A 19,626-nucleotide genomic window follows, 5' to 3' on the forward strand; every position below is an offset into this window, starting at 1 on the left:
AATCTGTCCTTGGAGTTCTTAGCGCGGCGCGACACGTGCCTTGACTGAATGACGCATCGACATTGATAGTTCTACTACTAGTACTACAACACTTCGACGACTGATATGAGTATGCTTGCTAAATTCAAACAAGGCGCTCAGAAAGCAGGCATTCAGGCTACGGCGTTTGCTCACGCAAGTGGCAACAAGATTGCTTCAGGCTCGAGGGAATTCGTTCAGGGCTTTTCGTTACCTGGAGAGGCGGAGAAAGCGGCAAAGATTCTCGATAGTTTCCTTGGTACGTCTAATTGCTTCTTTTTAACGATCCGGCATTCTTACTCTCAGCTTTATAGCGGATCCTGAACGACCCGAATCAGCACTGAACGCCATTCCAAAAGCTGTTTTGCAATCTGCAAGAGGTTCGTTTGCCGTTTAGCTGTCAAGATCATCATTAATTCAAATGTCGAATAGGGCTTGCTGTATTTCAGGTTGTGAAGGGTAAGTGACGTTCTCATCTCTGTGAAACTCGTTTTATTGACTGTTTTCGAAGCTGGATTTGTCTTCTCTGGAAAAGCTGGCTCTGGTCTAGTAATCGCTCGACTTCCTGATGGATCTTGGTCTGCACCATCATGCATAGCCACGGGCGGTCTAGGTTGGGGGCTACAGATCGGTGCTGATATTACAGACTTTGTGATCGTTTTGAACAGTGAAGACGCTGTAAGGGCATTTTCACTTGGAGGGAATGTGACTATCGGTGGAAACGTCTCTGCTGCTGCGGGCCCTATCGGTACCGGAGGGAGTGTACAGGCGTCATTAGCTCATCCAGCACCAATGTTTTCGTATTCAAAGAGCAAAGGTGAGTACATGGCAATGTAGTTCTACCTAGAGGGTCGATTCACCTGCTCATGTTCTATAGGTCTTTTCGCTGGAGTGTCGTTGGAAGGAACGGTTCTCATCGAACGAAAGGACGCCAATCGTGATTTCTATGGATCCCCTGTTCCAGCACGAGATATTCTTGGAGGCAGAGTGCCTCCGCCAGAGGTGGCTTCTAGGCTGTACGAAATCATCGAAGCAGCAGAAGGACTGGATGAAACGGGGCTACCACAGGAAGCGTACGTTCCAACGGACACGGGTGATCATATCAGTATCAACAGCGGACATCATATGGTTTTCGACGCGGATGGTCAGCACCATTAAGAGACCGTTGTCCTTAAGATTGATTATCACAGGTCATCATTTCTCTCGACATTTTTTTTCATTCCTATCTCATGATCATGACCTTTGATTTTGTTCGGAAATGTGTAACATATGTTGATCATAATATTTAAAGTTTTCTGTCTTTGCAAGTTGCGACGAAAGCGAACTAGGCCAACATGAACGGTAGGGATAATTCGAGGTACTTCAACTTCAACGCCGGTCCACAAAAACGCGCAAAGCTCCGACGAGACCACGCTACTGGATTTTTATGATAAGTGGACGTACTGGGGCTCTTTTTCGTGAGGACCCTTATGTATCTCACCAATCGTCGCACTGTGATGATTGCGACCCATTCTACATCAGTTTCATTGAGTTTGTAGTGGAGTGGCGAGGACGAACGAGGGTTTAATTGACGATTGAGCAAGAGAACACAGATATACCTCAGAGATATCCAGGAAGTACAACAGGCTACAGTTCATAATATGTCCCCGAACAAAATGTCCTTCAGGAAGCCTTGAGATGTTGAGATGTTGAACGTGGAGGGCTACTTCTTTTCGTATGAGTTAGGATCATTCTGGTTGATCTTTATGAGGTTCTAAACTGTTCTAAAAGAACACGAGCAAGCACGCCTATATTAGGAGCCTAGCTCAACGTACTAGTTGTGTGAACGAAATTGTGAAGCTTGGAGGTTCGGGAAGGGGAAGCATCTCGATGAAGTGGTACTAACTGTCAAGGATAGCATAGCAAAAGCTGTATAAGATGATTTTATAAAATGGGCAAGTTCGAGTCTTGAAGATGTCACGAGAATAAAATTCGTTGCGGTGTATACAAAGCAAATCAACAAACCAACAACTGTCAGCTTTCGAACCTTTGACAGCAACCACCACAACCGAAAGCAAAAAACCGATATGGATAATGGTACGTGCTCATCACTACCGTCGACGATGGGCTACGTCTACTTTTCGCCATGATTCGCCTTGTTCCAGTACTTTTCGGCTCAAGGCTGAAAACAAAGTACACCAGCTTTCATTCGAGGTCCCCAGTTCGTTTTCGATTATATTCGGCCGTCTATGACCACCCTCTTTGCTTCGACCTTTTTACGGGCTATTCAACCTTCGACTACGTGCTGCTAAACCGATAAATTTCGATATACGTTTCGTACGTCGTCGGTCTGTACACACTGTACGGACCGTCCGCCTAATCGCCCTGGCTCGTCTTCCGTCCTCTTTTTTTGCCTTCTTACGTTACGTCGTTCTCAGCATGGCAGCCACAAGACGTTGCGCCTCCACCTCCTTCGGGAGGCGACATGAATGGTGTTGAGGATTCGGGCAGGTATGGAGGTCCTTACAATAATGGACCTCGTAGGTCTAGCAGGAGTCGAAGTCCTGGAGGTGACAACAGGGACAGGGATAGAGACAGAGGGTCAGTTGTGCTTATCCCAAAAAATTTCAGCTCTCAAACTAGTTTCGCAGACGTCGAGATGGTGGTCAGGACAACAACCCAGGAAATAACCTCCATGTATCTGGGCTGTCCTCCAAGGTCGATGACCGTGAACTTGAAGCTATGTTCGCCAAAGTTGGCCGAGTGCGTACAATCATTTTCTTTTTTTTTCAGTTCCTCCCGCTGATATTCAGCTGTCAGATTACGAAAGCTCAAGTTGTTTACGATCCACACACCCGCGAGTCGAGGGGTACGTTGTAATTTTTTCTTTTTGCTTTGCGATGAATGAGCTGAATCTTCCCTCAAGGTTTTGGCTTCGTCACCATGGAGACTCCTGAAGAAGCGGACGCCGCCGTTACCGCTCTCAACAACACTGAATTGTACGGGAAGACCGTCACAGTTGGAAAGGCATGTAGACGAAAACTTTACACTACCTCGTTCTTTCTGACCGTATTTTAGGCTAGGAGGGGTAGGGCTCGTACTCCGACCCCTGGAAAATACTTCGGGCCCACCAAACGCCGCCCTCGTATGTCTGTTTATTTTGAACTTTCTTCTGCTTTTTGAATCAATATTTACTTTAGCTGGTGACCGTCCCTACGACCCTAGGCCGTACGACTCGAGGTATTCTCGAGACCGGGACCGTGATTATGACAGACGCGACAGAGGAGACCGTGCTGGACGATATGATGATTCCCGACGGGATAGAGATTATGATAAACCCAGAGATAGAGATAGAGGCGGTGACAGAGGAGGAGGTGACAGGGGAGGAGGTGATAGAGGAGGGGGAGACCGCTACCGCGACTATGACCGTGGAGATAGAGAGAAAGGCGGGTTCAGAGGGCGCGACTAAATATGGTGTTAATTCACCTTTATTCTTTTCCTCCCATAAATGGTTCAATCTTGATGGATGCATGAACGAATTGCTCTTTTCCCTTCTAATCTCAACCATCTAGTTCGAGCTTGCTGCCGTGGTGCTTTCAGGTATGTTTTTCTCATGATATCGGTATTACTTTCTGGTCAATATGTAGGACACTATGTAGGACACTATGTATCTGATTTCATTCATGCAATATGGACTTTGTGTGAGAGGAACATATGTATGATACATGCAATGGGAATGTACAATAAGAAATGAGTGAAAAATACAAAATGGACTACAATGACAACACAGCTATCACTCCTCTGAAATACGCTCGAAGAACTGTTTCAATGTCGCTGATAGCACTTGCGGTAAGGCCTCCACATCCCGCAACACCACGTAATACTCAAAGGGGAAAGAGTCTAAATACCTCTGGAGTTGAAGTTCCATTTTCCCATCCACGTTCTTGAACTCTGCCTTCTCCATCGATAATATGGAGCCTTGTGCTGACGAACCTGATTTATTTGTGCCTCCGGTATGAAGCGAGTCGAGGATGATGAACACAATCATGACCCGCTGCTCTTCTGCCTTTCGAAGGACTGCCCGAAGCTTGTCGTGATCCTGACACATTCCATCGGAAATGATGATTTCAAGCTGCCAAAGGTCTGCTGCAGTGCTCGAGCTCGAAGATCGTCGTACCCGAGCGGCTTCCAGCACCCGCAAGCTCGTGTCAACGAGTGAAAGTACATTGGTAGCTTTCTGATCAAAATGGAAAGCTTTGATCACTTCTATCCCTGCCTGGTCGCTGAACGGGGCCCCATCAAAGTCGTGCAACATCTGTACATCTTGACCGAACTTGGCAATCCCAATGTCTCCGGCTTCCAGACGCGTAAGGGCTTTCGAAACTAGCGCCAAAGTTTGATAAGCAAGGTGAACGGAATGCGACTCCGCCATTGACCGTGAGTCGTCTAGGGCTATCAAGACTTGATATTCGCGTTGGCTGGGTCGTGTCCTCCGGAGCCAGATCTTGTCTTTGGTATAGTCACTGGCAATGTAGGGAATGATCTTCTTCATGTTCAGTCGCTTTCCAGTACGATAGTCGCCTTTCAGTCGAGTAGCAAGGGTAGGTTCGAGTATCAGTCGTAGTTGTTCGCATAAGGCATACGCGAGCTCGTGGGTGAGGGATTCGTAGAGACGCCAGATATGGTCCGCCTGCTGATCTGGTAGCCCCGCAGCTTGCCAGGAGCGTAGTTCGAGCTCAACATCAGGGCCTGCAGCATCCTCCATGTCAACGTCAGCATTGGGATCATCACGATTAGGAGCTAATGTGCCATCCTCGAACAAGGGTTGGCGGTTATTTTGAGCGATCGCCCCTTCCAGTTCACCTTTTCGCGAGATGCTATCGTTTGAGGAATCAGGTTGCTTGAGGGGGGGTCGTTGGCGGTCTTGATTTTCGAGTTCTGATGGCGTTTCAATGTCTGGAAGGGGAGGCATGTTGCTATTGGGATCCGTCTCGTCGTCGACAAGATTTAACTCCTGCAATTTGGCAACCTGCTCTTCCTGAGCTGGACCAAGGGCCTGCATGTCGTGGTCGGAATCATCTGGCCGAAGGTATTCTAATGCCGCTGGCTGTTCCGATGCTCCGACCTGGTCCTTGGGTACATCTTGGCCCTCGCTATCGAAGATTTCGTCGAAACGTCGTTGTACTTCTTTCAATGCGTCCGCCAAGCTACGAAGAGGATTCGCGGAAAGTTGGTCATGTTGTCGAGAGGGCTGCTGACCCTGCTCGGAGCCTGCGGGAGCGGCACCTGCAGTGGGGTCAAGGTCCATTGGAGAGTCCTCGCTCGTTTCACGAGTTTCCGGTTGTTCAGTGGTGTCCAAGCTTTTTCGGAGGATTAGCGACCAATATCAATTCATAGCATAACACACGTACCCATGCTGAGACTTCTGCGCCGCCGCCGCCGCTTTTCCTGCTACCCCCATGGAGGTACCCGATTCAACATGGGAATGATCCTGACTTTCTTCGACATTTGAGTGCTCGCCATTGACATCCCCTTCTCCCTGCCCAATATCGGGTTGCGCAATAGCGCTGTTCTCATCAACATTCTCTTCATCCTCCGTTTGCTGGGTTTGGCCAGGAAGCTCCGCTTCGGTCGTTTCTTTGTCTTCGGGTTCTTGGGTTCCATCCTGCGCAGTAGGTGAAGAAGGTTCGTCATCATGTTCTTGATGGTCGTCCCCGTCTTTTGGAGTACGTTCATCTGTAAACCCATCATCATTTTCATCCTCGTCGACGTCCATCTTATCAGTCTCTATTTCTTCCGCCACATTCTCCATGCCCATATCCATCTCTTCAGGAAGCTCTAGAGCGTCTGCTTCGGGAACGTATTCATCCATTGGAGCACCGCTTGCATCAGGATACGTAGAATCTTCTTCCCCAGTTTCCTGCTTAGCCTCCTCATCCTCATGATCAGGTTGCGGTTCGACAGCTTCGTCGTTGGTTTCCGGCGAGTCGGCATCCTCTTTAGCGTCCGTTTTGTTTCCCCCTTCTTTCGCGACAACTTCGGATTCACCACTCTGCTGAGTTGAGCTGTCTTTGTTTGCTTTGTCGTCGCCGTCCTCTGGACCTTTCTCGTCGCCCCAAAACTTTTCATCAACTGCCGCGGGATCGGAAGAGTCTAGGTCATGAACTTGCTCTTCTGGATCTGGATTACTCTGGCTGTCCTCCTCCTGCTCTTCAGCCTGCGATCCATCATCCGGTACATCTTCCATGTCGCCATCGAAGTCCTGACTCATCTCAATCGCATCATCATCCTGTTCATCTCGAGGCTCATTCGCATCATTTTTATCCCCTTGTAAACCTTCAACCTGACTTTCATCCTCAATATCCTTGCTGACATTGTTCGCCCCAGAACCTTCGCCCATCCCAGCACCATCATTCACTTCCGCTACACCGTCTCCGGAAGCAGTTCCATCTTCATCGGGCTCGGGAGGTTTGCAAAATCCTTGCCGACAGATTGTGTCAAGAACAGAGCAAAGGACGAAATTGAGCTTGAGTAGTGATTTTGTCCAGTGGTCGTGTGAAGCAAGTTGGAGATGAAGAAGATTGGAGTATAACTCCAAGAAGGGAAGATATCGATTTACGTCAAGGGCTGACCCAGCGGCGAACCCCTTCAGAGATCGGTTGAGAAGTTCAATGACTTGATCGATTTTGAAAATCGAAGTGAATTCACGAACACCCTGATAGTCTTCGCGGATGTAATGGTCTCGATCCTCTTCGACTGATGAAGGTGGATTGCTAGACTTCGCAAGTAAAACCTCGGTTGTGGCCAGGCAAACATTGATGATCTCATTGCCGTTGCACGCTACCGTTGGATCAGGCAGGGTTCTTGCGATGGAGGAATAGCTCAAGTCCAGAGATCGCAGCCAATGAATAATGGGGTAGATATATGGTCGCAACCGGGATTCATCCTCGACGCATAAGTCCATGGTCCGTATGGTCGCTCGAAGAAATTCCACGCATTCTATGATCAAAGCGTACTCCTCTGAATTTACGAATTAGCACAAGTACAAATTCTTGGAAAGGAAACCACATTACCTGACAGTAAAATAGGAAATGAAGTTAGCTGTACGTTTTGCAGCATTCCTTCAAATCGGCTTCGTGCCTCAACGCAAGAAGATAAAAGACCTTGAATCCTGTCCGTGACGGAATCGACTATCGGTGTATTTAAATGTAAAAAGGATTTGAAGGCACTTTGCAATTCCGCCAATGCGCACTCCAACCTGCAAAGAACAGAAAAGATAGCAGCGAGTTTGTCCAAAGTGTCACTCGCAGAGTAAACGACACCGTCAGAAGAAGCTAGGCTCCGCATACGACGGAGATGGTGTTGAAGTTGAATATAACCACTGAAAGAATCGGATAATCTGGAGAAATTTAGCACGGACACTTCCTCGAGACGATAAGACATACCTAGCCCTTGATTCTGTAGCTAGGGAAAAGATTGACTCCAGGAAAGTGACACCTCGTTGTAATTCTCGAGTAGATAAATCCGCATGGTGTAAATGAACGTTTGCTCTTAACAAAGGAAACAGACCATTAAGGCGATTCCAGTACATTTCAATCTTTTCAAAGTTGAAATCAGATGTTCCGATAAGCAAAGGTTGTTCCCGAATCCAGCGAGTACTCTGATTTTGAAGTAAAACGTCGGGTTTGACATGAGCAGCAAAGCCGGCCCTTTTCAGTTCTTTCAACAAATCGCTCCATGCTTTTCTCTTCCTTGTCAGAAGAGCTTTCTGTTGCTTCTCCCGACGCTCTGCAGAGAGTGATGGGGTGAGCGAAATTGATGATAATTCTTTCGACGTGACAATGATATCAACAGCGAAGGCTTCAACGACGTCAGCTGATCTGGATGTGATCAAAGGTGCAATACTCTTGCTTATAAGCTGTTCCAAGCGGCGATACGTACGTCCTAGATTTACGAGGTGTGTAGGTGCAGAAATATCGGAAATGGTACCAGGGAAGGTTGGATCGGGAGCCTTGACTATTCCCAACTGGCGATGCTCATGCACAGAATCCTCATCTTTCGACGACTTTGAGAAATTTTCAAGACGACTTGAGACTGGTTGGCGGAGCAGTTCACGATATTTCCTGATGAGCTTGTAGAGTTGACGATGTGTTCTTTGAGCGCTCTGCTTTAAGGCGTGCACATTCACATCTTTCCAACTGGCCAATTTGATCAGGTTTCGTATCTCTACTTCAAGAGTTGCTCGTCCTGTAGAAAGTTCCGCAGCGACGCTGCTGGAGAATGCCATAAAGTAGCCCACTGTGGCGTTGACAATACGCAGTATACGCTCTAGAGTTTCGGCTTTCAGACCAGAATGAATAGTTTTCAGGTGGTAACAGAGATCTCCAAATGATTTGAGTAATTGTAGCCGAACGCGGAACTGACCAATAGATGAACCACGAATGAAGTCGTCGAGTAGAGGTAAAAGATCATCCAGATAGGCTGAGAGCTCGGTAGTACTGCCGATCGCATTTTCAAGAACATCTAGAGGTCCTCTGATGATAGCATCGTAGAGGCGGAACCACCAAGGCAAGACGCCGTCTTCAAATGTTTTTGTTTCGGCCGCAAATAAGATTTGCCAGCAGTTCAATTCCAGACGCCTCCATTCGACGATGAGCTCGATTAACTCAGAACGGGAGTCACGTAGGCTGTTTTCTTTGTTGGCATAGACTTCCCAGTCCTCAGTATGAAACAATAGCTGCTCTAGTGCTGCAAGGACTTTGGCAACGGGGCTTCGCAGATCCAATGCTAGAATGACGTCACAGCGTTCTTTGAGATGCCGAAGAACCATTTGATCCGGCCATTCCTCGATAAGAGTATGGAGACGCTCCTTCGTCTTTGTTAAGACTTTTATGGCTTTGCGGGTCTCGTGTATGTTAGCATCGGCATAGAAATTATAGATCGCTCGTGGCTTGGAAGGTTCACCCGTCTCTTCTATTCGTTCGGCGAGAAGCGATATGCACAGAGGTAGCGCATTATAATCGAGAGTGTCTGTGAACATGTTCATTGATGTTAAAAGGGCAGGGAGGTTGGTAAGCTGGACTGCGCGATACGAGCTTGCGGTGAAACCTTCTCCAGAGAAAAGGACATTATGCAAGTGTACAAAATGCTTGATGTCTGTCTCCGAAATTTGGTGTGTTGGGGAAGACATGTTGAGGTTGCCAGAGGATGGTGCATCATCAGATAGAACATTTTCGAAGGATGGGAAGAGTTCTGCAAACTCTCTTTCTTCAATCTCTGCATCACTCTCCATCGCATGAACAGTGTGATTTTGCCGATAAAGGGATTCAGAAGCTTTTTGGTACTCTTCCTCCTTGCTCTGATCGATGTGCCAAAGACGGGAAGCTTGTTCGTACGTGTTTTCGATCAATGACATATGGCACTTTATCTCAACGCCAGAAGTCCTCTCTAGCGAAATCGCCGCCATGCTTATCAACAAACGTTGAAAGACCTGCAAGCCAGGCACTACACCGATGTTCTGCGGTACGACAGAAGCCTGTGCAGATCGGATGGCTGGAAATCCAGTAAGAGCTGTAACGGCAGACTCAGTGACAGGGTTGAGGATAGAGCCTTGCTTCAAGATTCTGAGGCCCGTTTGTAAATGGAGAATGGCGTAGTATATAGGGAATATGATGTCGTCGAATTCTGCGTAAACCGTTTGCACGCGCTGCATAAATCCAACAATGGATCTTTGGATGACCTGCTCCCTGAGATCAGCGGATCGATCGCCAGTTTTGAGATCAGAGATTAAGGCGTCGAGCTTTGTAGGACTGAGGATATGCTCTTGGAATTGCAGTACCTCCGACCAGAGCATATGTAACCTAGTCACATCACGAGAGAATACTGCAGTTGGTCTATTGGCGAGATGTTCTTGTGCAGCATCCAACGAAGTCCGAAGGTATGCAGTGACGCCATTCTCTATATTTCCAGTTATCGACTGTTCGAGTTCGGAATGAAGGTCGTACTCTTTAGTAAGGGAGGCTGCACGTTGTGACCAAAACTCGAAAATGTGGTTCTGAACTGCGGCAGGGTCTATCGGCGCATCTGGAATGAAAAGATCCAAGAGTAATTTTCCTGCACTAATCCAACACAATCCCAATCTAGTGACATATTCCACATAATCTTCAGCCGGATGTTCAGAGGAGGTGAACACTGGTTGTAGGTAGGTTTCAACTGCTCGTCTGAAAGGTACAGAGTGGGCGAGGGCGCTCTCAAGCTCAGGCAAGATTAGTGCTGGTGAATCAACGCCTTGCCCAAATGTGACGGGGAGTGTGTCTCTTTTGGAAAGGTCATCGGCAGCGAGAAAGCAGGATGCGATCTGAAGCCATCGGAGTCGGCGTCTCGACTATCTGAGAGCGGAAGATCACTCACCTTCAGAATAGATCGCTTTAAGATAACCGCAAGCTGTTCGGGCCTTGATAGAACTTGTTCCGTGTTCAAAAGCGCAAGCTGGGCTTGTGAATACAAATTAGTCTCATATTCAGATAGCTTCGCCATGGGTGTTGTGTTCCAGTCACTGATCAATATAAGGAATTATTGACATCTTATCACTAGGTTCGACTCACCACACAGATAGCACAGATTGAAGCTGGGCCGGTCCGAACAAAACAGCGGGACCAACCTCCTAAGTCAAGGATAAGATGCTATAGCGAATTTTGCACACACTTCAGCCATACCTCCAGATCCCATACATCCTTCATCCACGACGTGAGTAGCGAAGTTGTCTGAGCGTTGTAGAGCTGTTCCGCGCTATCTTGGAAAGCGTCAACCAGCCACAATGATTGTTGGTAAGTCCACAGGTGCGCCAACTTTGCAGAAGGTTGATTACAGGCTTGAGAGATAAGATTGGCGAGCGTTCTTTTGGCAGCCTATATGAGACTAGTGAGAACAGCAGTAATAGATTACGGTAATGGAATAGGATCATACCTCGCTCAGGCTCGACCCCATCGACAATATTGTGAGTCTTGTTACAAGATGAGAGACCTTCAGAGCACCGATATCATCATTGGTATGGGTCACCTTTTGAGCTCGAACACGCTGCCGTACCAATGAGAATCAATTTGCATTTCTGGTGAAAAGATACTGACAAGTTCCAAGGCTTCGGTGATCCTACGAGTTTCTATGTCATGCTGCGACGAACGAGAGATAGAAGCCATTGCCATCAAGTTCAGCACCTGTTTTCGGAGGTCTGTAGAACATGTAAACATTGGCATTCCGCAAGAGGCAGCAACTAACGTACTAGGTGGGCCGTCGATTTGAACGGCGAGTCCCTCGAGACGCAGAATTTCCGGTGTTGCAAACGTATTGTCCTGGAGAGTCGACCAGATTTGGTTGATGCCCAAACCCGAAGATAGCATCGTAACCTCCTTCAAATCCATCGAACGGCCTTTCAAAGTATCAAAAGCAACAGGAAGCTTTTCGGAAACAATGATGACTTGCTCAGCCAGGGATTGCAAGGCCGAATAATCGAGCACCCGTCGTGACACGATCTCGCTCAAATACTGTGTATGGTCTATGAGCTCGCACATCAGAGGTAACGTCTGCGAATCCTGGGCTGAAGTTAGACACGTTCGGAGTCTTACACATGATGAAACTTACAAGACTGGAAACCAACTCCAAACTCAAAGTGCCAGCGCCGTAGGCCTCTTTCAATAAATTGTCGATGGCTACCATCGTCCGTTGCATACGCTTATCAGAGGAAGCAAAGGATTTATCGGGAGCAGGTCTGGATGGCTTGCTTAGAACAACACCGACTACTAATCTCAGGATGTTGAGTGCAGTTTGATGGGCGAACCCAGGATCAGAAACGGGGGATTGAATTCCGAGGAAGAAATCTATGGGCTACATAGGGGAGTTCAGTAAGCCTTCCAAGAAAGGCACATTCTACTCACCATCGCCAACATATGAGGAATAGTCAACATCTCCTCAGTACCATATTGATCTCGAAGGCGTGAAAGAGTTTGTACTGCGATTGGAAGAATTTCTTGGGAAATGAGATCATAACTGTGGGGAGTCGAGTCGTTGTCTGGCTGTGTGTGAAGGAAACGGTGCAAGATAGGGACTGCTGTTGGGGTTATACAACGTGAAACGAAATGATACAAAGCATTCTCGTTGTCAGATCTATTCGAAAGACTAGGTGCAACATCGAGCAGATGACATAACATGGAATCTTGGTCGAGGGCACGGCCAGATGGTATTCTATGCTTCGAATATTGGCCTCCACCTTGGCGCGCGCCGAGACGCATAGCAGCGAAGACCAGGGGGGAAACATCGTCGGAAAGCGTAGGGAGTCGATGATGGTCACGGAGGAGGATTGTGTCGTCTATAGGTGGAGATGAGATCAAGGCTATCTCGATTCCTCGGTTCCGCATGGCCCTCGATAGTTCACCGTATTGAGGATCCACCGTCATAAATAGTCGGAAGTTAGGATGCGGCTTCAATGTCTGTATTTTACCTTCAATGAAGCCCTGCTCACTCAAGGTCAAAAATCCGTCAGTTTCGCACAGGGAATTGAGCCGATCAAGGACAGATGGATTGCAAAGGTTAGCACCGTCCAGTAGAAGCCAATGGCCAGCTTTAAGTGCTCGAACAAGAGCTCCATCAATCCACTCAAAACGTCCAGCACGGCGATCTTGCTCAGACGACAAGACTTCCTTGATCTGAGTTTGTGCCAGGGATAGCTGAGCAAAGACAGCAGCACTAAATGATCCCTTGGACAGCCTGGATATGATTTCCTGAATAGCTCTAGATTCCTCAAGAGATGTGTCTGTGACTGCCCTTCTTAAGGAAAGATAGGCTTCTATATCGATGTTAGAGTCCGCCTGGACTCGCAATTGTTGTTCAACGGCAGCGATAGCAGTGAAGGCGATCTCCTTGAAGCGGGTTTGCAAGTCTACCTGTTCGAACCCACCCAGTAGATCCATCGCATCAGTGGTGTTATTGATGTGCACTTTGTGCAATACGTTGCCAGTCAAGACTGCTAGTGTCTCCACCACGGCTGTCTTTCCAGAATCTCGAGCGCCAGTAACAATAGAGAGTTTCGAATTCGAAATAGCGCAGCCTAAAGCCTCTAAAGCAGAAAGTTGCGATTTGAGTAGACGCTTAGGGCGGGCAGGTGTAGATGAATTGTGTCGTTCGCTGCGAAATTGACCTACAGTTATTGTAGAACTGGAGATCGTCCATACAGGATTGCGGGAATAGTCGAAAGAACAGCCGAAGGTGCGCTCGAATAACGCTAGCGCCAAATGACGATCGCTCGAGGTACGAAAACGATGAGAGTAAACAGTCCGGACATGGTCAACTGGGAGAAGTTGCCGTTCCGACGGGCGCTTAAGGAGTTCGATCCAACGAAGAACGTCCCGCAGGTTGAATTCCCATGGTGCTCCTTCTTTCCCCAAAGAGCGCTCAATGGAAACCATATGATGTAAAGAGCTATTGAAGGCGATCATAGGTTCAAGGAGTTTAGTGTCGACTTCGGGATGCAAATATTGGCATACCAAACGCAAATCAGATGGTAATAACTGATCAACATAGACTTTTGTAAATCTGTTCACAAAAGACTTGGGTAGACCCTTACGACCCCCTCCTTGACTAAGAGGATTTTGAGCTGCAAAGATCCGAAAAGCCGGGTGTTTGATGAATGTTCTACCTAGCTCCGGAATGTAGACAGAGCCTCTGTGGTCGAGGACGGCATTGAGCCCTTCAAGAACAGCCTGGGGGGCAAGATTCATTTCATCCAAGAGGACCCACCATCCTTCCTGTAGAGCCCTCAAAAACTCACCATCTTTCCAAGCAAACTCTCCAGCCTTGCCACCATCAACAGGAAGGTCGGAGCCAAACAGGTCAATTAGATCAGTTTGATCAGACAAGTTTATACGACAAAGCTCGTGGCCTGAGACTTGTGCCAACGCAGTGATCAAGCTAGTTTTCCCAACGCCAGGGCTACCTTCCAATAGGATTGGTTTAGCGAGCTGACAAGCCCTAACGACACGCATAGCATTTGCCTGAGTGGTAGGCACCTGAAAGCTAAACGTATGATGCTGCACCAGCTTGGACCCTCTCGGAATAACAAAGGATCCTAATAGGTAGGAGATGGACGGATCATGTTGAGGTATGAACGGATCGGAAGTGGGACAAGGAACAAGTTCATTCAGACGAGCAACAGCGGCTAGCTTCATTTGTCGCAGTGATGTTTCTGATAAGGAGGAAAGTGACGGGGTCGACTCAAGACCATCTAGGTAAGTCATATGGGCAGCATGGTGCTGAGGACATTTCATTAATAAATGGATACGCCTCGCCAATAAGTACATTCTACTCACGAAAATTTCCTCTGTAGGCATCCTCCTTAATCCTCCTTCACACATCACATTCGAAAATGATACCCAGGCCTGAAACAGATGACTCAGAGGTATGTACCCTTTCGTAATCTAGAAAAACGCACCAGTATATCCCTGAGATTCAAGAACGAAGTATCTCCGGCATTTTGAGAAAGCCATCCCACGAAATCCAGGACTGCGGTCGTATATCGTTGCAAACTTTTATGTTTCCACCAACAACTTATAATCATATGTAGATCAGCGGGATCATCGATGGATGGGACCCATATTTCGGTGAACCGATTACGAAGTGCAGGAGACAATTCCTTCTTCCCGTAATCACCACCGGGATTCATTGTAGCCACGAGCTTGAAAGATTCGTGTGCAACAAGAGACGGATGATGGTGAAGATGATCAGCTGCTTTTTCAGCTAACACAAGAGTGCGTGATGGTTCGAGGACGCTATTGAGACGTTCCAGTACGGAATCGTCAGCAAGAGAAATCTCGTCCAACAAGAAGACATCTCCGTTACGCATGGCCTCAATCAGAGGACCATCATGCCACTCAAAGATTGCCTTGGATTTGAGAATCTTACTTTGAAGCTCCTCTAGGGCGTCGCGAGTAGGAGAAGTTAGAGTAGTAGATTTGAGGAGCATATCTAATTGTGATTGCAAAGTCGCTACATCGTGAGAGTCCAGTTCTGAGCCTATCTTAGATGATAGTACTCCTGCTTTCTGTAAAGCCTCAGCTTCTAATGAAGCACGATTTCGTATGGGACGCAAACCACCAATGAGATCTGCCGTCTCCGTGTTCTGATGACAGTTGAGGCCATGAAGCCTTCTAGATGTAATGTCCGCATACACCTGACAAACAGAGGTCTTCCCTGACCCAGTCTCGCCGACGAGGAGGACCGGCTCATTGAAACGAAGAGCACGAGCGACAAGGACAAAAAGTCTCTGCATAGCTTTGGTCCAAATGAGAGATGCACCTGAAGGATCACAATCGAGAAACTGAGCAAACTCTGGCCCGCGACTCTGGAAATCGTACAGCATCCGTTCATTGATTTTAACTCCCATAGTGGATTCTATGACCTCTTTGACGACAATTTTGTCTTCATCTCTGCGAGCACGCTCTGCTAGGAGCATGTAACCATTTTCGGCTAGTTCCTGATAGCCAACGGCGTCTCTACCGGCCCAACGGAACAGATCTCGAAGTGTGGCAAAGCCCTGCTTGCTTTCAAAAACACGATCAGTTTGCCTTCGTTTCTGCAATTCGCGAAATACTGCGACAATCTTCTTCCCGTACGAAGGTGCGATCATACATCGCTGGCAAAGAATAATCTCCAGCTCAGCTTCAGGGACGTCTTCGAAGTGAACTTCCAGAAAACGATTGCGGAACGCACGAGACAGCACCTTCCTTCCTGCGTATAGGCCTGATGGATTTTGCGTAGCGAACAGCACGAAATGTGGGTGGGGTCTGACAATTTCTCCTGTCTCCGGTATAACCAACTCCCGATTGTCATCGAGCAGTCTATTCAAAGCTTCAAGGACATCCGTTGGGGCAAGGTTGAGCTCGTCAAGTACGATCCAGTCGCCACTTCGTAAGGCACGGACGAGCAAACCATCAGTGAATACCAGTTCTCCGGTGACGGGGTGCGGAACGTAGGAACCAATGTATTCTTGTATATCGGTGTGTTCGTGGTTGTTGATACGAATGAACCGATGTCCTGTTCTTTTAGCGAGGTATTCTACTGAACTAGTTTTCCCACTGGAAGTAGGTCCCTCAATGAGGACAGGGAAGCGTCGAGTGAGAATGATTCGAGCAAGATCGATTAGTTTCCTCTCTACTGACGGTGTCAAAATATAGTCGTCGGCAGGATCTAGAGGTAGAGGTCCATGTTCCAAGAAGAAAGGGCCCAGCTTGACAAAGTTCTCTGGTGCACAAGATGGAGGCAAAGTAGGTTCCTTGGCTAATGCAGAACGGACATTTTTTACTCCAGCTAACAGATGCTTTTGAGCCAAAGCAACGACTTTCTCGGAACTTGGTATATCGAGAACCATGGTGAATGCCATGAGGCACCCTTCCCACAGAGCTCTCCGAAGTCCGTAGGTGCTTGCAATGTCGGATGCAAAAGTCAATGCGCGAGCAAGTGTACGCATACTAAAGTGAGGACGATGGTTGGCTCCATCTGCAATCTGGCGAGTTTCAGCCAAGTCTTTGACTGCGATGTAGAATTCGCAAACGTCCATGATGGAAGCTTTGTCGCTGACTGCACTGGGGCCAATATATTGTGCAACAATACTGAGCAGTGTTTCGCGATCCGCATCAGGAGGTGGTACATCGATTTCGGTAAACCGAGAGCGGATATTAGGGGGAAGATCTTTCTTGCCAACATCAGTAGCGGGGTTCATGCACGCAAAGAGGCGGAAGTTGGGATGACGAGGTACCGGCTCCAGTGATCCTTGTTCGGTCAGAGTGATAGAGGCAGTCGGGTTACGAAGCAGACCAGCGATGCACTCAAGAGTCTCTGCACTAGCCAAATTAACCTCGTCAAGAAGGATCCTACGAAAAGTTAGTATGTAACAAGATAGAATAAGTGTAATTCATTACAGACCAATCGCCTTCGCGCAACGCTCGCACTAACGGGCCCTCGACAAAACCAAAAGCGAGCCTTCCTTTGCCGTTCACATACTGCACACTGAACTCTTCAACATCGCGCTCAAAGGCGTCCCATTTAGCTTTCGAAGCACCCAACGAAGATGAATCTACTTTACGCCGTTTTCTTGAAGTCTGTGAATCGAGTTCCCCCCTGAAAAAGTGAGAAAATTTATTTCAAGGACGACAAAAACTTACTCCAGATCACTACTCTGCTTTTTCATTATCCTATCTTTTGCCAATTTCACGCTTTCCCTCCATAGCCCCACAGCTCTTTTCCATTTCCCTTGTGCAACAGATTTCCGCACGTCCGCCTCAAATCTTTCATTCCTTCTACGGCTGAACGTCTCTCCGAACAGATCCAGAAATTTTGACTGTAAAGATAAGGCAGGTACCCGCGCATCCAAGGGCCGGAACCCACCAATCAAGTCAGATGATTCCGTTTGGTTAGATAGATTGAGGGAAATGAGAGGTTGATGTAAAATATGGGCCAGATGAGTTATGACACTAGTCTTCCCAGTGCCTGTCTCTCCGGTAAGGAGCACAGGTTCGTTGAGAGCGATAGCGTTCACAATACGGGACATGAGAAGAATAGCTGGGCGATGCACAGCGAACGGCCGAGGGGTAGAAGATGTAATTTCACGCTTCATCGGTTTCGCCAGTAATCGAGTGCGACCGACACGAAGAGCGGTGCGCCGACCATCCCTGTCTGTCTCTACGTCGAAATCGGGCATCCATCGCGAAAGTAGCCACTCTTGGCGTTCCTGTTCCAACCCTAGTTGTGAGCCGACAGTGTGAGCAATCAATCCTGTGTGGGCTCTGGCAGAAGCAGTTACACCGGAACCGAAGAACACGTCCCGGGCTGCAAGAAATATCTCTTCGCGGAGTGAAGTGTTCGGGAAGATGGAATATAATGGGAGGTCCTCATCGGACGTGGAAGAGCCATCGGCCGGATAGGACGATATAAGCTGCTCCGCCCGTACACAAAACTTCTCCAGTTCCCGTAGACCGACATCCCTTGCGGACACTGTGGTTCCGAGTTCCCTGACTGCTTGCCAAAGGCGGATCAGGCCACTCGTGGCTTGACTTGATAAACGAGGGTAACGCGATTGGACAATCAACGTTAATTCTTCTGTTGTAGGCGACGCGACGACAACCTCGTGCAGCTTATGGGCTCCATAGAATGTAGGGGTAGCGAAGGTACCATTTCGAGAAGGTAAAGCAGAGCGGGTTGCGAAGATTGCGAATGTATCTGCAGCCACCACTTCGCCTCGACCTACGACTTCTAATGATGCACGTCCTCCTATCCATTTATCCAATCCAAGGCTCTCAATCAACGGCTTGATCAAAGCTAGGACCTCATTACTGCCTCGGTCGATGTCCTTGAACACAACCCACTTTCCTTCCCGCATTGCTCGAACTAGTATACCTTCCTTCCATTCGAAAGTTCCTGGCTGAGTTCGTGACGAGACGTGTGAACCAAGGAGAGAGCGAGGATCGAGTGATGTGTCTGCAAGGTGAATGAAGACTAACTGGTTTTGGACATGAGGAAAGAGAGTTTCCGCAAGATGAGAAAGAAGCAACGTCTTCCCGGATGATGGGGCAGAGGTAACGAGTACTGGCAAGCGTGTTGTGAGATGCAGGGCAAGTGATCGGAGAGCCTTTACTGCTGTCGGCGTAGGAATGAGAGGAGATGATATGTTCTCAGTTACAGAAGATCGCACTAATAGAACTCCGTGTAAATTCACGACGAGCGGACTGAGACGCATGTCATTGATTTTGGATACATTCAAATGCATTTGAAGAAGGCTTACCATAAGTCAGAGAGTTGTATCTGTTCTTGAACGATTTCTGTATCAGAGCAATAGAAATCTTGCGACTCAATCGCAATGGCGTTTCTAGCTGACCGGACGCGTTCTAATTCTGTGATTGGCATGAGCCAGCCATCTATTGTCAAGTGGGAGCCATCCAAGGCGTCCCCGTAGCCGAGTGTACAGTCCACAGTGTACAGTTCACCTAGTGTCGCCGTCTCCCACTTCTCGCGCTCGGCTTCTCCCATCCCACTTTGGAGAGCATAACACCTGATGGCCAAAAGACGTGACGCGGCGTCCAAGGTGCTTTCGGATGCTATTTGACGTAGAGGTGTTAAGGGCCAGTAGAGTTGATGTGGAAGTTCGCGGTTAGCTTGAAGGATGCGATAATAGGCTAGAAGTATTTGGTGTATTCGTTTTAAATCGAGGCGCGATGCTTCTGAAACGAGAAAAACGGGTCCTTTTGCAAGCAAGGGGTTTTGTAGCATACGATATAGAATGCTTGAAAATCGTTACAAAATTGATTTGAGCCTGTAGGTGAGATAGGACATACGGAAAAAGTTCCTCGTGAACTTCAATTAGCAGACATAATGCTATCAGCTCCTTTTCAAGATCTTTTGAGTTTGTTATCCATCGAGCACATAGATCAAGTAGGACGGGCCGGAATAGTGTTGCGATGCAGGTGGTATATGCAGGAATCGCGAGTGCAGACGATAGATTGTCGAATATTTGGCTTACGGAGGTACAATTAGCTATGGCGATAGAGGATGGCAGTTTTGAGAGTAAGATATGAGTCTGCCGTTGTAGAT

At 47.9% G+C, this 19,626-nt stretch overlaps 5 protein-coding genes across 5 annotated transcripts; 2 read left to right on the top strand and 3 right to left on the bottom strand.

The window, feature by feature from the left end:
* Window positions 1-105: 105 nt before the first annotated feature.
* On the top strand, window positions 106-1,176 carry C8R40DRAFT_1043545 (DUF500-domain-containing protein; the record flags this gene model as incomplete). Its single annotated transcript, XM_046224176.1, has 5 exons — window positions 106-277; window positions 333-398; window positions 451-477; window positions 530-835; window positions 896-1,176. The coding sequence occupies 5 exons, from the start codon at window positions 106-108 to the stop codon at window positions 1,174-1,176; spliced, it is 852 nt and encodes a 283-aa protein (XP_046087310.1).
* Window positions 1,177-2,643: 1,467 nt separating this feature from the next.
* C8R40DRAFT_1043473 (uncharacterized protein) lies at window positions 2,644-3,075 on the top strand (the record flags this gene model as incomplete). The annotated part of the gene is made up of 3 exons (XM_046224169.1): window positions 2,644-2,760; window positions 2,818-2,866; window positions 2,924-3,075. Coding segments are annotated over 3 exons (318 nt in total), but the record flags the coding sequence as incomplete, so codon positions are not given.
* Window positions 3,076-3,790: 715 nt separating this feature from the next.
* Window positions 3,791-5,059, bottom strand: C8R40DRAFT_1160392 (uncharacterized protein; the record flags this gene model as incomplete). Its single annotated transcript, XM_046230013.1, has 2 exons — window positions 3,791-4,746; window positions 5,047-5,059. The coding sequence occupies 2 exons, from the start codon at window positions 5,057-5,059 to the stop codon at window positions 3,791-3,793; spliced, it is 969 nt and encodes a 322-aa protein (XP_046087312.1).
* A 2,040-nt stretch (window positions 5,060-7,099) lies between these two features.
* C8R40DRAFT_157374 (uncharacterized protein) lies at window positions 7,100-16,984 on the bottom strand. Its single transcript, XM_046234198.1, has 11 exons — window positions 14,477-16,984; window positions 14,355-14,423; window positions 11,928-14,297; window positions 11,635-11,877; window positions 11,276-11,585; window positions 11,124-11,224; window positions 10,963-11,073; window positions 10,713-10,904; window positions 10,602-10,660; window positions 10,408-10,552; window positions 7,100-10,354 (listed from the first exon to the last, which is right to left on the bottom strand). Exons 1-11 carry the CDS (start codon window positions 16,760-16,762, stop codon window positions 7,322-7,324), a joined length of 8,919 nt encoding a protein of 2,972 aa, XP_046087313.1. The 5' UTR covers window positions 16,763-16,984; the 3' UTR covers window positions 7,100-7,321.
* C8R40DRAFT_157386 (uncharacterized protein) lies at window positions 16,966-19,273 on the bottom strand. Its single transcript, XM_046234199.1, has 3 exons — window positions 18,821-19,273; window positions 17,205-18,764; window positions 16,966-17,141 (listed from the first exon to the last, which is right to left on the bottom strand). The coding sequence occupies exons 1-3, from the start codon at window positions 19,063-19,065 to the stop codon at window positions 17,117-17,119; spliced, it is 1,830 nt and encodes a 609-aa protein (XP_046087314.1). The 5' UTR covers window positions 19,066-19,273; the 3' UTR covers window positions 16,966-17,116.
* Window positions 19,274-19,626: the final 353 nt, after the last annotated feature.

The sequence above is a fragment of the Lentinula edodes genome, assembly GCF_021015755.1.
Source record: "Lentinula edodes strain Le(Bin) 0899 ss11 chromosome Unknown C8R40scaffold_14, whole genome shotgun sequence".
Lineage (NCBI taxonomy): Eukaryota > Fungi > Basidiomycota > Agaricomycetes > Agaricales > Omphalotaceae > Lentinula > Lentinula edodes.